The sequence below is a fragment of the Varroa jacobsoni genome, unplaced genomic scaffold (assembly GCF_002532875.2).
Source record: "Varroa jacobsoni isolate VJ856 unplaced genomic scaffold, vjacob_1.0 scaffold_1454, whole genome shotgun sequence".
Classification (NCBI taxonomy): domain Eukaryota; kingdom Metazoa; phylum Arthropoda; class Arachnida; order Mesostigmata; family Varroidae; genus Varroa; species Varroa jacobsoni.
In genome coordinates, this window is record NW_019214356.1 from 1 (window position 1) to 16,285 (window position 16,285).

General features: G+C 37.8%; 1 protein-coding gene and 1 long non-coding RNA gene across 5 annotated transcripts; one reads left to right on the forward strand and one right to left on the reverse strand.

The window, feature by feature from the left end:
• Nucleotides 1-69: 69 nt before the first annotated feature.
• LOC111270196 (N(G),N(G)-dimethylarginine dimethylaminohydrolase 1) lies at nucleotides 70-16,148 on the reverse strand. 4 transcript variants are annotated; one of them, XM_022850276.2, is made up of 8 exons: nucleotides 16,108-16,148; nucleotides 15,613-15,718; nucleotides 9,263-9,436; nucleotides 4,356-4,458; nucleotides 4,075-4,172; nucleotides 3,636-3,731; nucleotides 3,412-3,509; nucleotides 70-3,219 (listed from the first exon to the last, which is right to left on the reverse strand). In XM_022850276.2, exons 2-8 carry the CDS (start codon nucleotides 15,709-15,711, stop codon nucleotides 3,078-3,080), a joined length of 810 nt encoding a protein of 269 aa, XP_022706011.1. In that variant the 5' UTR covers nucleotides 15,712-15,718; nucleotides 16,108-16,148; the 3' UTR covers nucleotides 70-3,077. The 4 variants fall into 4 exon arrangements, with proteins under 4 accessions (XP_022706011.1, XP_022706008.1, XP_022706009.1 ...); XM_022850273.2 differs by lacking the exons at nucleotides 15,613-15,718; nucleotides 16,108-16,148 and adding an exon at nucleotides 11,576-11,785; XM_022850274.2 differs by lacking the exons at nucleotides 15,613-15,718; nucleotides 16,108-16,148 and adding an exon at nucleotides 11,172-11,340.
• LOC111270199 (uncharacterized) lies at nucleotides 11,939-12,948 on the forward strand. The gene is made up of 2 exons (XR_002686200.2): nucleotides 11,939-12,030; nucleotides 12,151-12,948. It is a non-coding gene; the product is annotated as an uncharacterized LOC111270199 (long non-coding RNA).
• Nucleotides 16,149-16,285: the final 137 nt, after the last annotated feature.

Consider the following 16,285-nt stretch of genomic DNA (forward strand, 5'->3'; position numbering starts at 1 on the left):
TATATATATGTATACAGATGAATTCACTCAACAAAGTTACCAATATAAAAGTAAAGACATATTAAAGAGTTTCTTTTGACACATCTGGACGCGCGTATCTTGTTTATTTATAATAATAATAATAACTCTTCTTAAATTCACTTTGTATAGCATATGTAAACGCTTAGGTAAATAAATCTGCGCACTGGTATACTAAATCCGATGCAAGCTGCCGTTTATAACGACTATACTATCGTTGAACTATATTTGTGCCTTCTTTGGGGCCTTACTTACTTATGCTAGTTATCCTTTTAGGTCCTTGTTGCATAGCACAGAGACGATCCACTATTATATATAAAACTCCTCCATCGACACCGACTTATGACGTGGAGCTGCGCGCTTCGCTATTGCAACGATAAGTCAACGTAGATATTAGGTTTCTCCTCAAGATTTGATAAAAACGAAAGACGCTTATCATGTTTCGGTTTATTTTGCACCCTATACCAGTAATGCCGAGGTTAAATGTAATACGTAATACTTGCTGACGTTAGAGCTAAAACATCTCTCGTATAAAAATTTCAGGTCAGTAAAGAACTTAAATTAGCACGCCCGGATGTTCACTGCACGTTCTTTGCTAAAAGTTGCTGGAGGCAACTTACTAATACCTGTGTTAACATTTCATGTGCTTCGAAGGGTATAACCCAAGCTGACGTCTTGAAATGCAGTTCAGCAAAAGGGGCCAGCCTGAATTTTTTCTACGGGCATTCTCATTTATTTTCACTGAGTCAACTTAAAGGCAATTTATATTCCAAGTTCTAACGAATCCATAATTAGCGCTCACGAGACTCATTGCTAAGCAGGCATACGACAATCGCCACCAAAATCATTAATGTTTTCCTCAAAATAATAAATGAAAAATTTAAGAGAGATTTTGCGTCTCCTGAAAGCTCGTTCCATCAGAATAGGTAAGCATGATCATAATGCGAGTGCTGCAAACATCCACTAGCTTCTAAAGCAGTCGAAAGGCAAAACTTTGCCTGTTGTGAAAAAATTAACTTGTCATCGCATAGGTATTAAGTTCTAGATACAGCTGAAGATAACCCACTACATTTTGAGAATTACATTACAGAAACTGATGATATAAGAAGTAACAAATCACTTTTGCAAAACCTATATATAAATACAAAGTAAAAACAATGTTCTTGTAAAAACGAGCATAAGATACGACAAAGTGGAATGTGTCTGCTGTTATCGTTGCTAGAACCTATTATATGTGCATAGATATATCTTGCGTTAGATAGCGTTGTAAATCTATACGCATACGATAGAAATGGGTATTTCTCACGTTGTCTTGTATATTATGGAATGTAGACAACAAAGACGGAAAACTCGAAAAAAGTACTCACTTCCGAGTGAATCTCCTTTGTTATAAATAAATAAATCAATATTCCTCAAGCCGCTCAACAGGTCAGCAAACTCAGATATACGTATTTAATTGAATTTGAACATTTTGTGCGCAACTGCTCCAGTGTAAGAGCTTGGCTTGAAAGAGTAAGTGAGTCTTTACTAATCAGAACTTTTTACTTTTTTTTTTTACAGAAACAAAGTCCGGAAATGGTGGCGGTAAGACAAAATAGAAAAATATCCAAGTCCAGTTTTATCGAGGCTCGTCTTGTTTTCCCCCAAAGCTCACTTTGCAATGACTATATCTGCAGGCGTTTCATGCAGAGGGATTCTTTTAGCTTTGAGCGCATGTGGTCTAGCAAATGGACACCCGCGTAAAGCCACAAACATGGTACACACTGCTTCACATGTCGACGTATGCATCTGGATGATCACGACTATTTGGTTTACCAGCTTTGTTATGTTTACAAAAATTAACCCTTCATTTAAAATATTAATGTACAGCTGTATGCTTCTAAGCATTTTGGTGCTCCCAATTTATCTTATTCCGTGTATACGCAGGCTGACAAAATTTGTTCGTAGTACACTTGTTTTCCATATGAATTCGAAATGTAATACACGACGAGTATAACATTGGCTATAGCGGTGCATATATGTAAGTATGGTAGGAGTACAACGCGACCACAGGACATACTTTTGGGCGGCTTAACAATAGAAAGGAAAAAATCAATACTACCACCAAAACATAATAAGATCACCGAATTGTATCCGTAAGTGCAAATCCGGATGGCCCTAAATTCAGTTACACAGTATCCCGTGTTATCGACATGAGGTAGCCGATAACACCCTCATAATACGCCCGTTTGTCACGTCACGCGTTGTCACAAACGTACGTCACTAAATAGACACCCCCTTTTTCTCGTCATGAAATATCAACATAGCTTTGAATAAATGATAAGTATTTAGAAATTCAATTTTGCAAAAATAAAATTACACAGTAATAAGCTAGATGGACAATTCGAGAACATCAGAAGCGACAGTGTCAACCTCTTGAGATTTCGCCAAACTCTTGTTTTTCTCTGAGTGTTAATTTCTACGTCTCCAGCAAGTTTCATTATTTATCATAGGTTTTCTCGTTATCATATACATTTTCCATCGTCGTTATCACCACCACGATGACAATTGTACTACAGTGACAACAATAAACAACCGCTGAACTCGGCAAACATGTATTCTATATGGATACGTCTATATCTTTACTTGGTATACGTAATATATATATACTTTTTATGGCTGTAAACCGTGGAATCTTGAGAGAGATTTTATGTAAGCTTTATCGGCGTCATGCTAAAAAATTACGTAAACCTTTTAATTATTGCCCTTTGACGACGTTCAACATACGGTCATACAGAGGGCAGTAATATCGGTCAAAATGGCATTGATATATTAAATAACGATTGTTTTGTTTTGTCTGTGTTTTTGAAAACGGTCGCCGCATGCAGCACGATTGGTTATTGCCGTGTTAGTGAATTGCAATGAGTGACAGTCACTAATTGGCGCTCTGCCTTTACCTAACCTCTTTCTGTGATAATGAACAATCAATTGGGATGAGATGGCGAGTGTGTCTATATAAGGTGATTCATATATCATATGGATGTTTTGTATGGTAATATTCAAATAAAAGTTTATAGTAATTAGAAGCACTTTGGTTTCTCGATCATGATCGAAAGGCTGGTGAGTCCGACGTTTACTGGTGACAGATGCGTTAATGGAAGCTCTATCCGGGGGAAGTCAATCTTGCGGACGAACTCCAGTTTACTTTGTGGGAATTCGGACCTATAAGTTATAACTAGTTTGAGAAATAATCATATAAATAGGAGCATTTTGTATCTTAGGTTCGATTTAGCCAATGCATATACACTGGCTCCAGTTGGAAGCGCCTAATTTTATCCTAATTCGAGGCAACTGAATGTATTATTTTTTGTCCACGCTTATTTACAAACTTCTGCTGTAATTAAACAGCTTTACCTGTGAATAAGCGTCTTGTTCGCATAGAGGCAGTTTGCAGCTCGATCATCGTGAACTGTCACCGTCTGGTACTGACGCGTTGCTTCTCGTTCAATCTCCTACGATCCAAAAAGGTTATATTTTGAATATCTCAATACAAGGGTGAAGCGCTCAGATTTGCCAAGCATTCGAAAAGTCGCTAGCATATATATATGTGTGTGTACATATTCGTCATCTGTACGTACCCGTTTCATCAACTGGGCTTCTTTCGAGTTTGACACGCAAATAATGCCAGGACCAGCCATCGAGATCACACTCTTCATGGGCTCCTTGCACATCACCTGCAGCATTTAAAAACGACTTAGGATGATTTTATCATTCCTGCTCACAGTGTTTTTCCTAAAACAGGCCATTTTAGAGTGTACGTATTTCCTTAATACATCAAATATACATTCGAATATGCCATTCCAACATGCTGGGGTGCGCCGGCCACAGAACTCGAAAACTCTCAGATAGAAAAAGAATGACGTGCACAAGCGATTGGAAAAAGGTTAGCAGGTAACAATAATTAAACTGATACTAATATTATTCTACGAATTACGTACTTTTCCAACTCAACAATGTAATTTTTTTATATATTTTAAGAGTCATTGTGTATGTTAACTAGTAGCATCGTTATAAAACCTTGATGGGTATTGTGGGAAACTCCGGAAAGACTCTTGCAAGTGCTCTGGCACCCGCCTCGTTTGTGCGCGGAGAAATGCCGACGAAGAATTCATCACCTGCGAATTGTTCAAGAGGAAAGTCTATTTAGCCATGCCAATATAAAAACGCTCGCTGGCTCGCTATGCCATTCCCAAAGGAAAATAGACGAATCTCTGTCATAACCAAATGCACCCAAACGCTCGATCTGATTTCTGTATATCTAGGCGATTAGGACAAAGAAAACAACAAGTGGAATAGACCTGTAAATAGAACGTCCCCCCCTTCGATGGTTGCCGTTGGATCTTCAACCTCTTCAATCCGAATTCCAATTTCTCTTTCAATGGTCTTTCGAATTAATTCCACCTGAAAATGATATGCAAATTAATAGTAATGAATGAAAAATTGTTCATGAGTCACCATAATATATCGATTGATCTACAGTTATTATTGCACGAGCAAGTATGAACGATATGAGGAGAAGCGATGTCCAGAATGACGATTCATAAAAATGTGCGAAAATCCACCATTGATGCAGGCGACGCTCATAACTAACAACCAAGATGTGACTTCAAACAAATATAAAGTCACATAGCGCATTACGTTATTTCAAAGGTATCTCTCAGCATCTCTATAGATATATAGTATAGAGGTCAGTATCTCTGACATTTTGGCCACAACTGAGCCAGCCGAATGTCCGAAATTGAAATTCTCTTCGAACGCTCAAAATATTAATTTCACTGTAATAAACTTGCGAGAAGCCTACTTGAGCTAACAGCGCTTGACTAATTCACAAAGCCATGCTAAAATAATAAAAGAGTGGAATTTAAAGCATGAGTTAATCCCTTAATGGATATTTTTACTTATCATGAGATAACTCAGAGTACGATCAATGTCTTTTGCTGGAAGCACACTTGTTTAGTTCATGGCATCAGCAAATCTCTGTACGCTAAGCGTGGAACGTTGGAGAACTAATCTTCAGCTCCCCAAATAAAAATCAGACGTTTGAAATAATTTATAAACATAACTCGAACAGTTATTTTTAACCAGACGTCGCATATAACTATTATAGTACCGTATGTCATGCATCACCTGAGCGAAGGCACCGAACACTGCACAGAAATCTTAGCCTGTCATAAACTATCAAACAATGTATAAATGGCTTATGACAGGAGCCTAAATAATCAATCGTTAATATTATGATTAAATAAATAAATAAACATTATTTTAGAATTTGTATATATTTGCTTGTAAACGGTAATATTTATACGAGCAGGATACTAATATGCTTTTGTTATGCCCTACATGTCTGAGCTAGGTATACGATACGGATCGCATCATACCAAAGGAACGTATTTTCAAATTTTAGATAATGAACGTTGCATTAGTCTGACTTTTACTTTGTTTCAATCATCATTCGTCCGACGCTGATTATGCCTCCGCGGCATTTTCTACGCTTATTACCCATACTTTAGAAACAAAGCCAATATTACTTGGGGAAAATTATCAACCGGACATAGATTAAACGACTGCTAATGACATACTAACCAGTTGCTTTATGGTAGGTTGAGCATCGAACTGCTGGGCTAACTTTGTTTAAACTAATTCTGCTTACGTTTGGTGTGCAAACCTAAAGCGCCATGCAAGGAGTTCTATTAGACCGATCTAATGCTATTGCTAAGACAGTTGAACATAAATCAGCGTCATTTTTTCTAATAATCTTGAATTGTCTCTGATATTGGCGCCATGCGTGTGTGTGTTTTCGAAATACAACTCTAATTAAGAGAGAATGCATCGTTTGGCGCAGCTGTATCGTGAGAAGAACTGAAGAAACTGGCGTTCAACTAGCTGTGACCCTCTCCGCCCTTAAACCTATTTAGTTAGTAATTATTGTTCGAGAACACGATAGAAATTAAAGCCAATGATGACAATTATGAAATGTGTTTCTGTACTCATAATTGAATGGATGAAATATGTTTAAATGTTCTATTGGAGTAAAATCGGTCAGATAATACTAATATATAATAGTATATCCAGGTCGACGTTACTGCGTAATGACTTTTTTGTTTCAAAGAAGTGCTACGCTAAAATAACGTTTAATGCAAGGCATCGTGGTGTTGTCCGCGTAGCTACTACACATCTCTTTAAACACATTGTCACGGTAACTACGAACATGCGCCTATCGCTAATTCAAAATTCAAGGTTGGCAGATGGTGTCTGAGGCGTGAGGTGTGATTACCATGCCGTTTATTGAACTTCTATAAAAACCCTAGGTAAGTCCAGCAAAGTTCCTTCCGATTACACTCCGTTGTAGGGTAAGTCCTTGATGCTATGCCACAATGCCCATTCTGACAACTTGCTTCCATCATAAAAATAGGTGAAATAATGTTAAAAAAAATAAGTTTAAAGAGAGCGAAATGAAAATTTGCTTTTCATCTATGTGGAATTCTAAAAATAGAAATAAGACATTTTTGTTATCATACACAGGATGTTCACAATGCAACATAAATACGCGGGACGCTAGTCAAAATTTGCTCTTTTAAATTTTTAAAAAAGCCTATTGTGTTTTATTCGTTTATCGACGACAGGGTAAATTTCGGACTATAAAACAGTTTGCAAAAAGTTATTTTAGAGGACACTAAAATCTCGCACAACTTGTGGAAATGTTTATGAAATGTAGCATTTTCCTCCTACACATTGAAGCATACTTGTTTTATCGTTTTGATCCTTCATGTCACACGTTACAAGGAAAAGATAAAGCAAGAACAAACTGTCGTTAGTCTTTTAGAGGAAGTGTATCACCCCTTGAATATCCTGAACTTATTATGTGTCTCTTTAAATAGAGCGATGTCCGACAACTTTGAATCCCCCTGACCTGCCAGAATAATTTTACAAAAGACATTTTTTAATTTACATATCTAAATCGCTGCATGAGCTATGCAGTGCAACAGTACTGATTTTGCGGCAAACTCGCATATGAGCGTTAGGACAGTCACCGCTTCTCATCATCGAAAGAGAGCAGTGTACCCTTTAAAACAATGTTTAAAAATATTCTTTAGTCACTGAGTGGAGTAATTAGTAATTCCATGTATAAGGATAATATAAAAGTTGTCCTAAAGCTAAGTATATTAAAATGTCAATCCGACTTGGCGGACTCCAAGCCCTATATTATAGAATAGTAGTCCAATAGGTTATAACTCTAAACTCTAAAGAAAACTATTTGCATAAGAAATAATAAATATTAACTACTTTGTCCACGTAAATAGCTCGCCTCACATTACCATTTCTAATCGAACGCTTGAGTTCACTCGATATTGCATTAACTGGGCAAGGGTTTGCGTGATGCAATACCGATTGTCATAAGGAACCAGTATCCTAACAGCTTGGCCTCGAGCGCCTAATCCGATATTTGGAATGACGAAAGCACGCCCTTCGCACCCAGTCTACTAAAGTTTAAGATTTATTTGCACCGTTTGCTAATACAAGTGAACTGGGGAATATTAGCTTGCTTTCAAAACATTTTTAGCTTTACGAAGATTCAATTTATACGTATCAACGCCACTACTTTGTAATAAACCTAAATACCTAATAATAAAACCTCTTTATTGCATTGAAGGAAATCTATCTGGTCTATCTCAGCAAAGGAAAAAACATATAAGCATTCTTAAACAGATACGCATTATCCGTGATGGGTTTCACACAAGCATGTTTTAGTCACCTTCAGTATGTTCGATATCTCCCTACTCCTGTTGAATTTGAAAAGTAAGATATACTCTCTATGTAGAAATGTACTGATAGAGCTCGAACGTGTGAGTATATCAAACTAATTATCCGGCAATAATAACCTAAATTAATAAGTGTTTTATTATAGTGGTTTTCTAATTTCATTTGCAATAAGTATAGGCAGTTGCTAAAACGCAGTTGCTTCTTCCACGTATTCCCTAACACTGCGGTTCACCTAGAAAGCGATAAGCAGGCACATGCAGAAGACAGTCCACCATTTATGGCATGTCTGAGCCAGCGCTCAATAGTAGGACAGAATGTAAAACTCGTGATGTGCTTATTTGTAATGTTTGCCCTGAATGTCAACCTACTGGCATTGTACACATTAATTCGATCTGAACTCACAATGTTTATGCGATTAAAAGCCCTTTCATAGTTCTTGCTCCCCTTATCACACTGGATGTGCAATCTTTGTTATTTACCACACAAGAACCGATGCTGCGCTTCACCGAGGTCAAAATGGCGAACCTTATTGAGTAAAAAGTGGATAACGCTGAAGATGTCAGCAATTCAACAATCACAATTAACAAGCGCAGATCGGCGGACTAACGTGTGCGTAAAGCACCATTAGGTTTTACCTGAATTTACCTTTCTTCTATGTCATTCATTTACGCATGAACCACAATATGACACGCTGCCAAAGCAATGGTGGAATCGATTTGAGTAAACTAGGTCGATAAAACCGAGCAAACCACGTTGCAAACGCGTGACTAGGCAGCACACTAGTTGCCACTGAAATCCAATACGTTTCATGTAGCATTAAATGTTAAACTTGTAGGAGATATAGCCTCCGTCTCACAAACACTTCGTTTTTCCCAGTTCCAATTTAAATGAACAAACGTTTACTCAAATACGAAACATACAAATCAATGTACAGCAGAAGCGAAAAGGCTTGCAAAGCTATGAGATTCGACGGTAAAAGATCCGAGCCGATACTGCAACGACGAACTGTTCAGTATTTTAGATAAACCGTTGATAACTTTGGGCCCATGCTTGAAAAGAGCTAAGTGTCACTAGACAATTTGCCCCGTGATTCTGGATTCACCATGTGCATTAAAAGGCTGCGCGACTCGGGTCATTATAATTGACATTAAAAATGTTGTCAGGACTTATTACAATTAGAATTTACTTTTCTATAGTCTTAGAGGTACAATTAGCATATATGTTTCTTCATATGTCAACAATGCTGACCATCTACCATTATTCCATGTTCTGTTGCTTTTTTAAAAAAGATTAGCTATCATTAGTTAAACTCAAATCAAAACTTCGTTAAAAATTTCGATTGAAACGCCGGTGTTTGTAAATATGCGGTCTGTATACGAAGGCACAAAATAGGGTGCATAAATTCTAAGGAGGCCGCCACCTATGTAGCTGACGAATCCTCTACCTCTTTAAGTCTCTGTCGTGAAGCAGGTTTACAGATGAAGGCAGTGCCATTAGTCACAACAGCCAAATCGTTAACAAAAGGGCATTCAGGTGAGAGCTCATCCGAAGGTAATTCAATCACGTCGATATTCAGGTCACGCAGAACAGAACAATACGCTGAATGCTCGCGTTTCGCCTGAAAACACAACCGAGCCACGTTACTATTATATGTATATATATATGCTATATGCTGTATGTACAACATCGAAGCAATATAATTTATACGTGAATTTCTTTATATAAGAGCTGTCAACGAAAGAGACGAATTAGGTATATCTCAAAAGCAATTTAGTAAGACCTTACATATATTATGACCTCGGACATTAGTCAGCTAAATAGATTTCATCTACCCCACAATATGTTTCCCCTAAATTAGATCACTACAACGTTTCTAGTGAGCCACGTTACATAAATGAAGGAATAAAAAAAAATTAGAACGAATCTCAACGTTACTCGCGGTATGAATCATAGATAACACACCCTTAATGATATGTGCCAGTGATCAAGAACAAAGGATAAATCAATGCTCAGCTTAACAATAAGAAAGAAAATAAATATTTGAATCTTGTAAGATTTAAAAGCAAAAATAAAAAAAGTATTATTACATTTATGCTTTATATATATAAGTTTATATATAAACTTTTGACCGCAATGCAGAAAGTCAGTCAAAAATTAAGAATTTAAAGTGCCCCCAAAAAACAAATATCAGCTTTACAACTATATATACAATGCTTACCATTATTATCTGGGAACCATGTATTAAATCTCTTTTTCGTCATACTATAAAACACAATGGCATACCAGAAGGATTTGACAAAGGGACGAGCTCATTCCTTGCAAAAATGTGCCGAAATCATTCTCCCAAGGTGGCTTGTTTCTGTGCGAATATTTGCTGCCAGCATCCATATAACAATCAATATTAATCGAATTAGCATAATAGTTACACTGACATACAAGTGTAGCAGAAAGCTATCATTTCAATTGCATAAAGAGTTCCTCCGAAACTGATATCAGACAGAAAAATAATTACGTACGCAGTAGTATTAACAGTGGTCAAGAGCAAACATTGAAGTACGTCCGCTAGACAAAATCGGGAACCTTTGTCATCAGGCACATTACTATACAAGGCTAGTCCAGTCAGTACCGCACTTTATATTATTTAAAACTGGCTTAGTTAAAATACAATAGGCTAAAATATTGTATATAAGTTTGCAAGGACTTTAATGGCATCACTACTTTTTTTGGTACATGAGGTCGATATTGCTAGATTAGGAAAAACCAAAGCATGCAGAAATGGTCAAGCGTTCGGTTGTAAGGAGACCAAAAGAAATACCTAATTGCAATTAAAAACTACAAAGTGAATCCAGCAGAAGTAGAGTATAGTCAGGCACTTAGAAGGCAGTAAAGATATTATAGGTTCTTAATAGCAACACATGTTCAATTACATTTAAACTAATATAAAAGTAAAAGTTTCTATAATTAAGCAATATTTTCAGCTGATAAATTTATACGGCCTATAATTCTGGGTATAAATATCTGATTATTTGTATCCTTAAAGAAAATCAGGAAAGATATCAACAACAACATAGAAATAACTATATTTAACACATAGGAGTGCGCTTCTGCAGCTGCGTAAAATGCACGCCCCGTGGAAGACCTTGTTCAAGACATAGAGACAAAAAACGTAATGAGTGCACCGCCATGTGGACTCCGCGAGGCTGCGCTACTAGGTTCATTTTCTACCGCGTTCGTTTTAAATTATGCATTTACACTACCGGAATTAACCTTAAGTACTTAGGTCAATATAAGGTCAATACTAGTGTTACTACTGGGGTAATTATGCCATTAGAAAAGCAAGTTCGTGTTCACACCAAGACCAGCTGAGGCACGTATCTGCTCCATGCTAATCGATTCAGGCATGCCGATGAATTTGGTACTGCTTGAGTTCTGCTTAACCGATTAGCAAACAAACAGTCCATGCGAATGGCTTATCGCCTACGTCTCTGGCGTTGTCGCTTATCGTTTACTGAGGCCAATCCCTTTTCGTTTGTTAGTGCTTTCCTTCTCAGCCATACACAACTGGAGAAGTGAAAAGCACCAGTCGCATGAGGCCCTACCCGCACCGGTAATCGGCCCTGCGTAATGCTGATGTTAGTGACAGATTACGCAAGCAACGTGGACCTAAGAGGCTTATCGACAACGGCGTCTACCTCAAACATCAATCACCTAAGGGAGGCTACAGGGCAGCATAGCAAGACATGAGACACGAACGTACTCGCCGCCATACGGAAGTGCAAACAGGCAACTCTGAAGCTTCTTGTCGCCGATCAGCCAGATAACGTAAAGCAGTAATGGAACACTGAAACGATCGTCGTAGTGGTACTATGCAGCCGACGCTCTTTAGCAGCCGCAGAGTGAAGGTATTATTAATATGGAAAATGCTGTTAATGTAAAAGCGCTGCAGCATCGGGACGTACATACACATAGTGGTGTAAACAAACGGAAGCAAGCGGTAGCTGGCTCAATAGAATGAAGATTTTTTTCTTCAAAGAGTAAGGAGATATGTTCCGTTACGTCGCTACGTAGAGACACGCTCTTCATTCGTGGAAGTATTACAATGGTTATTAGAAGAACTGCCCAGGATATTTCTGTGTTTTGTAATATCTTGCTATTACTGCCACTATTGGCTTCGCTGAAATTACTCACCGCTGAGCTCTTGCCGTTAACAGGGTAGGTGGCAATACAAACAATCCCACGACAGAACGCTTGTGAGCCAAACGCTCTCCTTATATGTGCCACGAAGATTAATTAACATTATGGTTATTTATTATTGTCTTCTTTAATTCTTAGACAAACATGAGAGCTGCTATTGTCATCGCACACATATGGCCCACGATGATACGAATGAAAGTGCATTTGCAACGACGTAGAGATTCTGACCATGCTAATACCGTATAACATTAGACCTATAAAGCACATGTAACGTGTACGTCGATGTACACGTCGAGACAAGCATACGAATCCTTCAGCTGATTGTCTGCTGTCTGAGTTGATAAACTGTCTACTGCAAGAAGTTATGCATATGTTTTTTTGGAAAGTACTGTGTTAAAAAGAATTAAAGATAAGCTTCGTAAAGCAAATAAAAACTCGTAATGATGATTTTTCGCCTTGTACCGCGTATCCTATAGAAATTCAGAACGTAGCACTGAGTCAAAATTTAATTCAGCTAAATTCAATAATTTAACATCTACTCGCCAGATTAGCAGTCGCACACGGCTTGAAATTCACATTATAGCCAAACAATTCACAATACACCATATAACTGTTCTGTCTAGGTCGTCCTAAATTCGGGTTACAATTATACGGTAATACGTATAAATTGCGGATTGCTTGCCATTCTTCTACAAATTGTAGATAGCAAACCAGCATGCACTCCTGCATAATTTTAAATATTTAGGGAAAATATAGCCAGGTGCCTGCGGGTAGTAAATTTTTAATAGTTATCAACACAGTTATGCAAGAATTGATTGCTGCTCTAATACAATAATCTTCTAAAACTTCTAGGGCTTTAAAATTAATAATTCGCATCCAATACTGATCCATTCGTGTCCTATCATGTATAAAATAAAGCAATATTTCCCCACCCAACGTAAAGCTCAAGAAGCCGTCATGTACGAAAATATTTATGTAAACATGTTTGATAAAAGTTAATTTGCTAAGTTATATTTGGCATTAATATAAGGAGCTGAAGATTTCCTGTTGTTCGGAGAACACTCAGTAAAGAGCCAGCTTTACTTTGATTTGACTCTATCGGAGTTTGAAACACTCATGAATTATCATATTTTTACTCTAAAATATACACCATGGTCCAATATTTGGCAAGAAGTTTGCATGCAGCACATTCAAGTACGCGTACATGAGTGTAACGAGCGAATTAAGTTTTTTATTTGTCGACAAGGAGCTGAGCTGGATTCAGTACGTATCCAAAAATAATCGTCGTCATTTTTCTACCTTACGTAATAATAACATTTTATAATTCATATATTGAACAGCACTTTGCCTAGGACTCATTCTCAACTGGTGATATTCTCGGTACGTATCGTAACTTATGGTAAATAAGTCACTAGGTAAAAGACATTATTGCTAATCTGAAGTCTTCCATGCATTACATTGTATTGCAGGGAAAATGCTCACACTCATGTACGATTTCAGATCGGTTCCAAATGTGAGCGTTACGTGGGCCTTTTACAGCGGCACCAGTATTTATTTTTTCACCCTATTGATCTTAGCCGCCTGACCGACCCACTCCTTCGAATATGTCGACTCTAGGAGAATAAGCAATTCGATTCTGTGTGCTTGTTAGGCTCCTGAAAATGGAGTAGAAAACAGGACAACCGACACTAGAGACACTAGAGCCAATTCAAATATTCCTTCTCCGACGAAAGCCACTACGCGGATGATATAGTATCGTTTGGTGCTGCCAAATGAAATAAGTGATTCTGAAAAGAAAAAAAGCCAATAATTTCTTTTCTGTTCCATGGTGTCTTCTCACTAAAAATCGAGCAAACATTTTTGTGGTGGGTTAAAATGTTCACTCTGAACTGGATCTCTTACTCGAAATAAACCGTATAATTTGATTCGAGTCAATGCACACATGCAATTTGTATCTTTTTTGAGTTTTTTTCTCCTCTAGCACTTTTTATTTGCTAACATTATGCTAGTTGGATGGAATACATGACAGCGAAAAAAAAATCGCTGTGAAAGCTGCACTGAAACAATGCGTTGTTCAGCTTGTTTTAGGATTATAATTCTAAGCATATTATCAAATCGCATATAATCCATCCCAACACATCAAGTTCATTTTGTAACTTTTCTCTTACGGAAAAACTACAATAAAATGGTGCCTTTAGCGGCTGCTGTTAATGCCGACATAAGTTTAGATACACGCCTCAGAGATAACGGTAAAGCCAACTATTATCCAGCCGCTCACAAAGAATTAACGTTTTACGTTCAACAGGCTTTCGTCATTAAAAAATAATAAACTTGTTATCAGCCAGTCGTTGTACAAAACTAAGCGATTATTATTAGTCGCCATGATACTGCAGTGGCAACATATTCATCGACTAAAACCTAAGGCATCTAGAAGTTGAAAACTGGGCATAAACATACTCCGTTTCGTACTAGTAGACAATCTTATGAAGCAATCAATGCTCAACGACAAGACCGTAAAACTCAGAACATTCATTTTTGTAGTGATTAATCAGGTTTCGTTTAATACCACTCAGATAAAAGTCTCCGTAATTATTCTGGCGTCTTTCCTGGCAAAACGTTAAACATTCGTAAGAACTTACTTGCGACGGCCATAATAACTTTCGCGTTTGCTGGTAAATAATGATACTCCCATTGGTTTACGGTTTTTTCACGCCCGCTGCACGGGCTGCGTACTTATCACAAATTCCATACAAAGCAACGTCTTCGAAACTTATGGATAGAAACAGGTTTATTCTGCTTCTCTAAAGTCACGTAACCACATAATCTAGTTTGTGGACTGAATCTTAAATGCCCACAACGACAGACGTGTATCTTGTTACGTTGTTCATTAAACTATGAAACCACATAATTCTTACTGAGAGCCACACACAAGCCACACGCAAAAGCTCTAAGCACAATGTATATGCATATATCATTCAATATCTTCGCTTGCTTATTAAGATATCATGTAAAAGAACCAGTCTTTATCTATAATGATTCATAGAGTAATTTACTTACAAAATGGATGGTAACCACCTGTTGGTTTTCTTGTATTATCTAGGGTAATCCAACCTTTTACCCCCTCTCTAGGGTGCCTCATGACTAACAAAAGTACTGAACTATCGTAAAGTAACCTACGGTCTTATTTTACTGCTAAGAGCAAAATCACATCGTCGAGGGCCTCAAGGGTTTCAATTGGCGCGATTCTGATAGAAATATTTAGGTTTCGTTGTTCTTGCACCAAAGTTGTGTATACATTTTAGGTTCGCGCAGGATCGCATATTAGCCTAAACAGAGTTCCCAGAATTTCATTAAAACAGAAATTTCGATCATTCTATGTCAGGTGTGTAGAGATTTTAATGTCATTGATATGATTTACTACGGTTTCCGGTGAACTACACTGATCTATTAGCAAAACTATCATTCTACTATTCTTTTGAAAAATGGCGAGCTCATACTGAACTCTTCTTCTAATTCACATCTCTTGAACGCCTTAAAGACCTCATTTCAGGTTTATATAACTGTGAAGCTGTCCTATAAGTTGGGTACATAAATACAAACCTGTTCTGTACTTTGCGTTCCTGTAACGATGCTTGTCAGTTTACAGTAGCTTTCTGGTACTCGACAAACAATAGCATGCGTCGTTTTCCCAAAAGCCATACTTTTTCTGCTTTATCAGAGTCGTAACAAAAACACACAGACACGAACTTATTGTCCTGCTTTTTCGGCGCTACACAGAAAAATCTTGCTTCGTCTATCGCTTGCTTAAGCACAAACCTACCACCTACAGGGACAAAGCACGCACAGGACCGCCCCAAAATGACCAGGCGAAAAACCACTACCCCTGTAATTCACACCACCATCGAACTCCGATTCTTTTTATAGAGGAGACACATCAAAGAAGAGCTCGAACTCACGCATTGCGATAGCGAGTGTAAAAACACCCCTTTCCCTAATACTACAGTTATGGCCTAATGGGAATGTTCGTCTTTGACGGAATTCAATTGAGCTCACCGCGAGCACCCGTATAGAATGCACACTCGCAGATTCTCTCACCAAACAGTGAAGTAAACACCAAGCCAGCTCCTCCTCTTTGCTTTTGACAATTCGCTCTCACACCATTGCGGTGTAATCTATGCGAGGGTACAAGGCGAGGGAAAGGCAGGCATAGCAGAAGCAGACGGACAGACAGAGTAGCCCACGACAATTTCATCGTATTGCTCTCAGTAGTTAA

Coding starts and splice junctions, on each gene's coding strand:
- LOC111270196 (XM_022850273.2), bottom strand. CDS start 11,785: ATGTGTATGTACGTCCCGATGCTGCAGCGCTTTTACATTAACAGCATT. Junction 9,437..11,575: donor GCACTTCCGTATGGCGGCGA/GTACGTTCGTGT, acceptor TTGTGTTTTCAG/GCGAAACGCGAGCATTCAGC. Junction 4,459..9,262: donor CACGACAGAGACTTAAAGAG/GTAGAGGATTCG, acceptor TATCATTTTCAG/GTGGAATTAATTCGAAAGAC.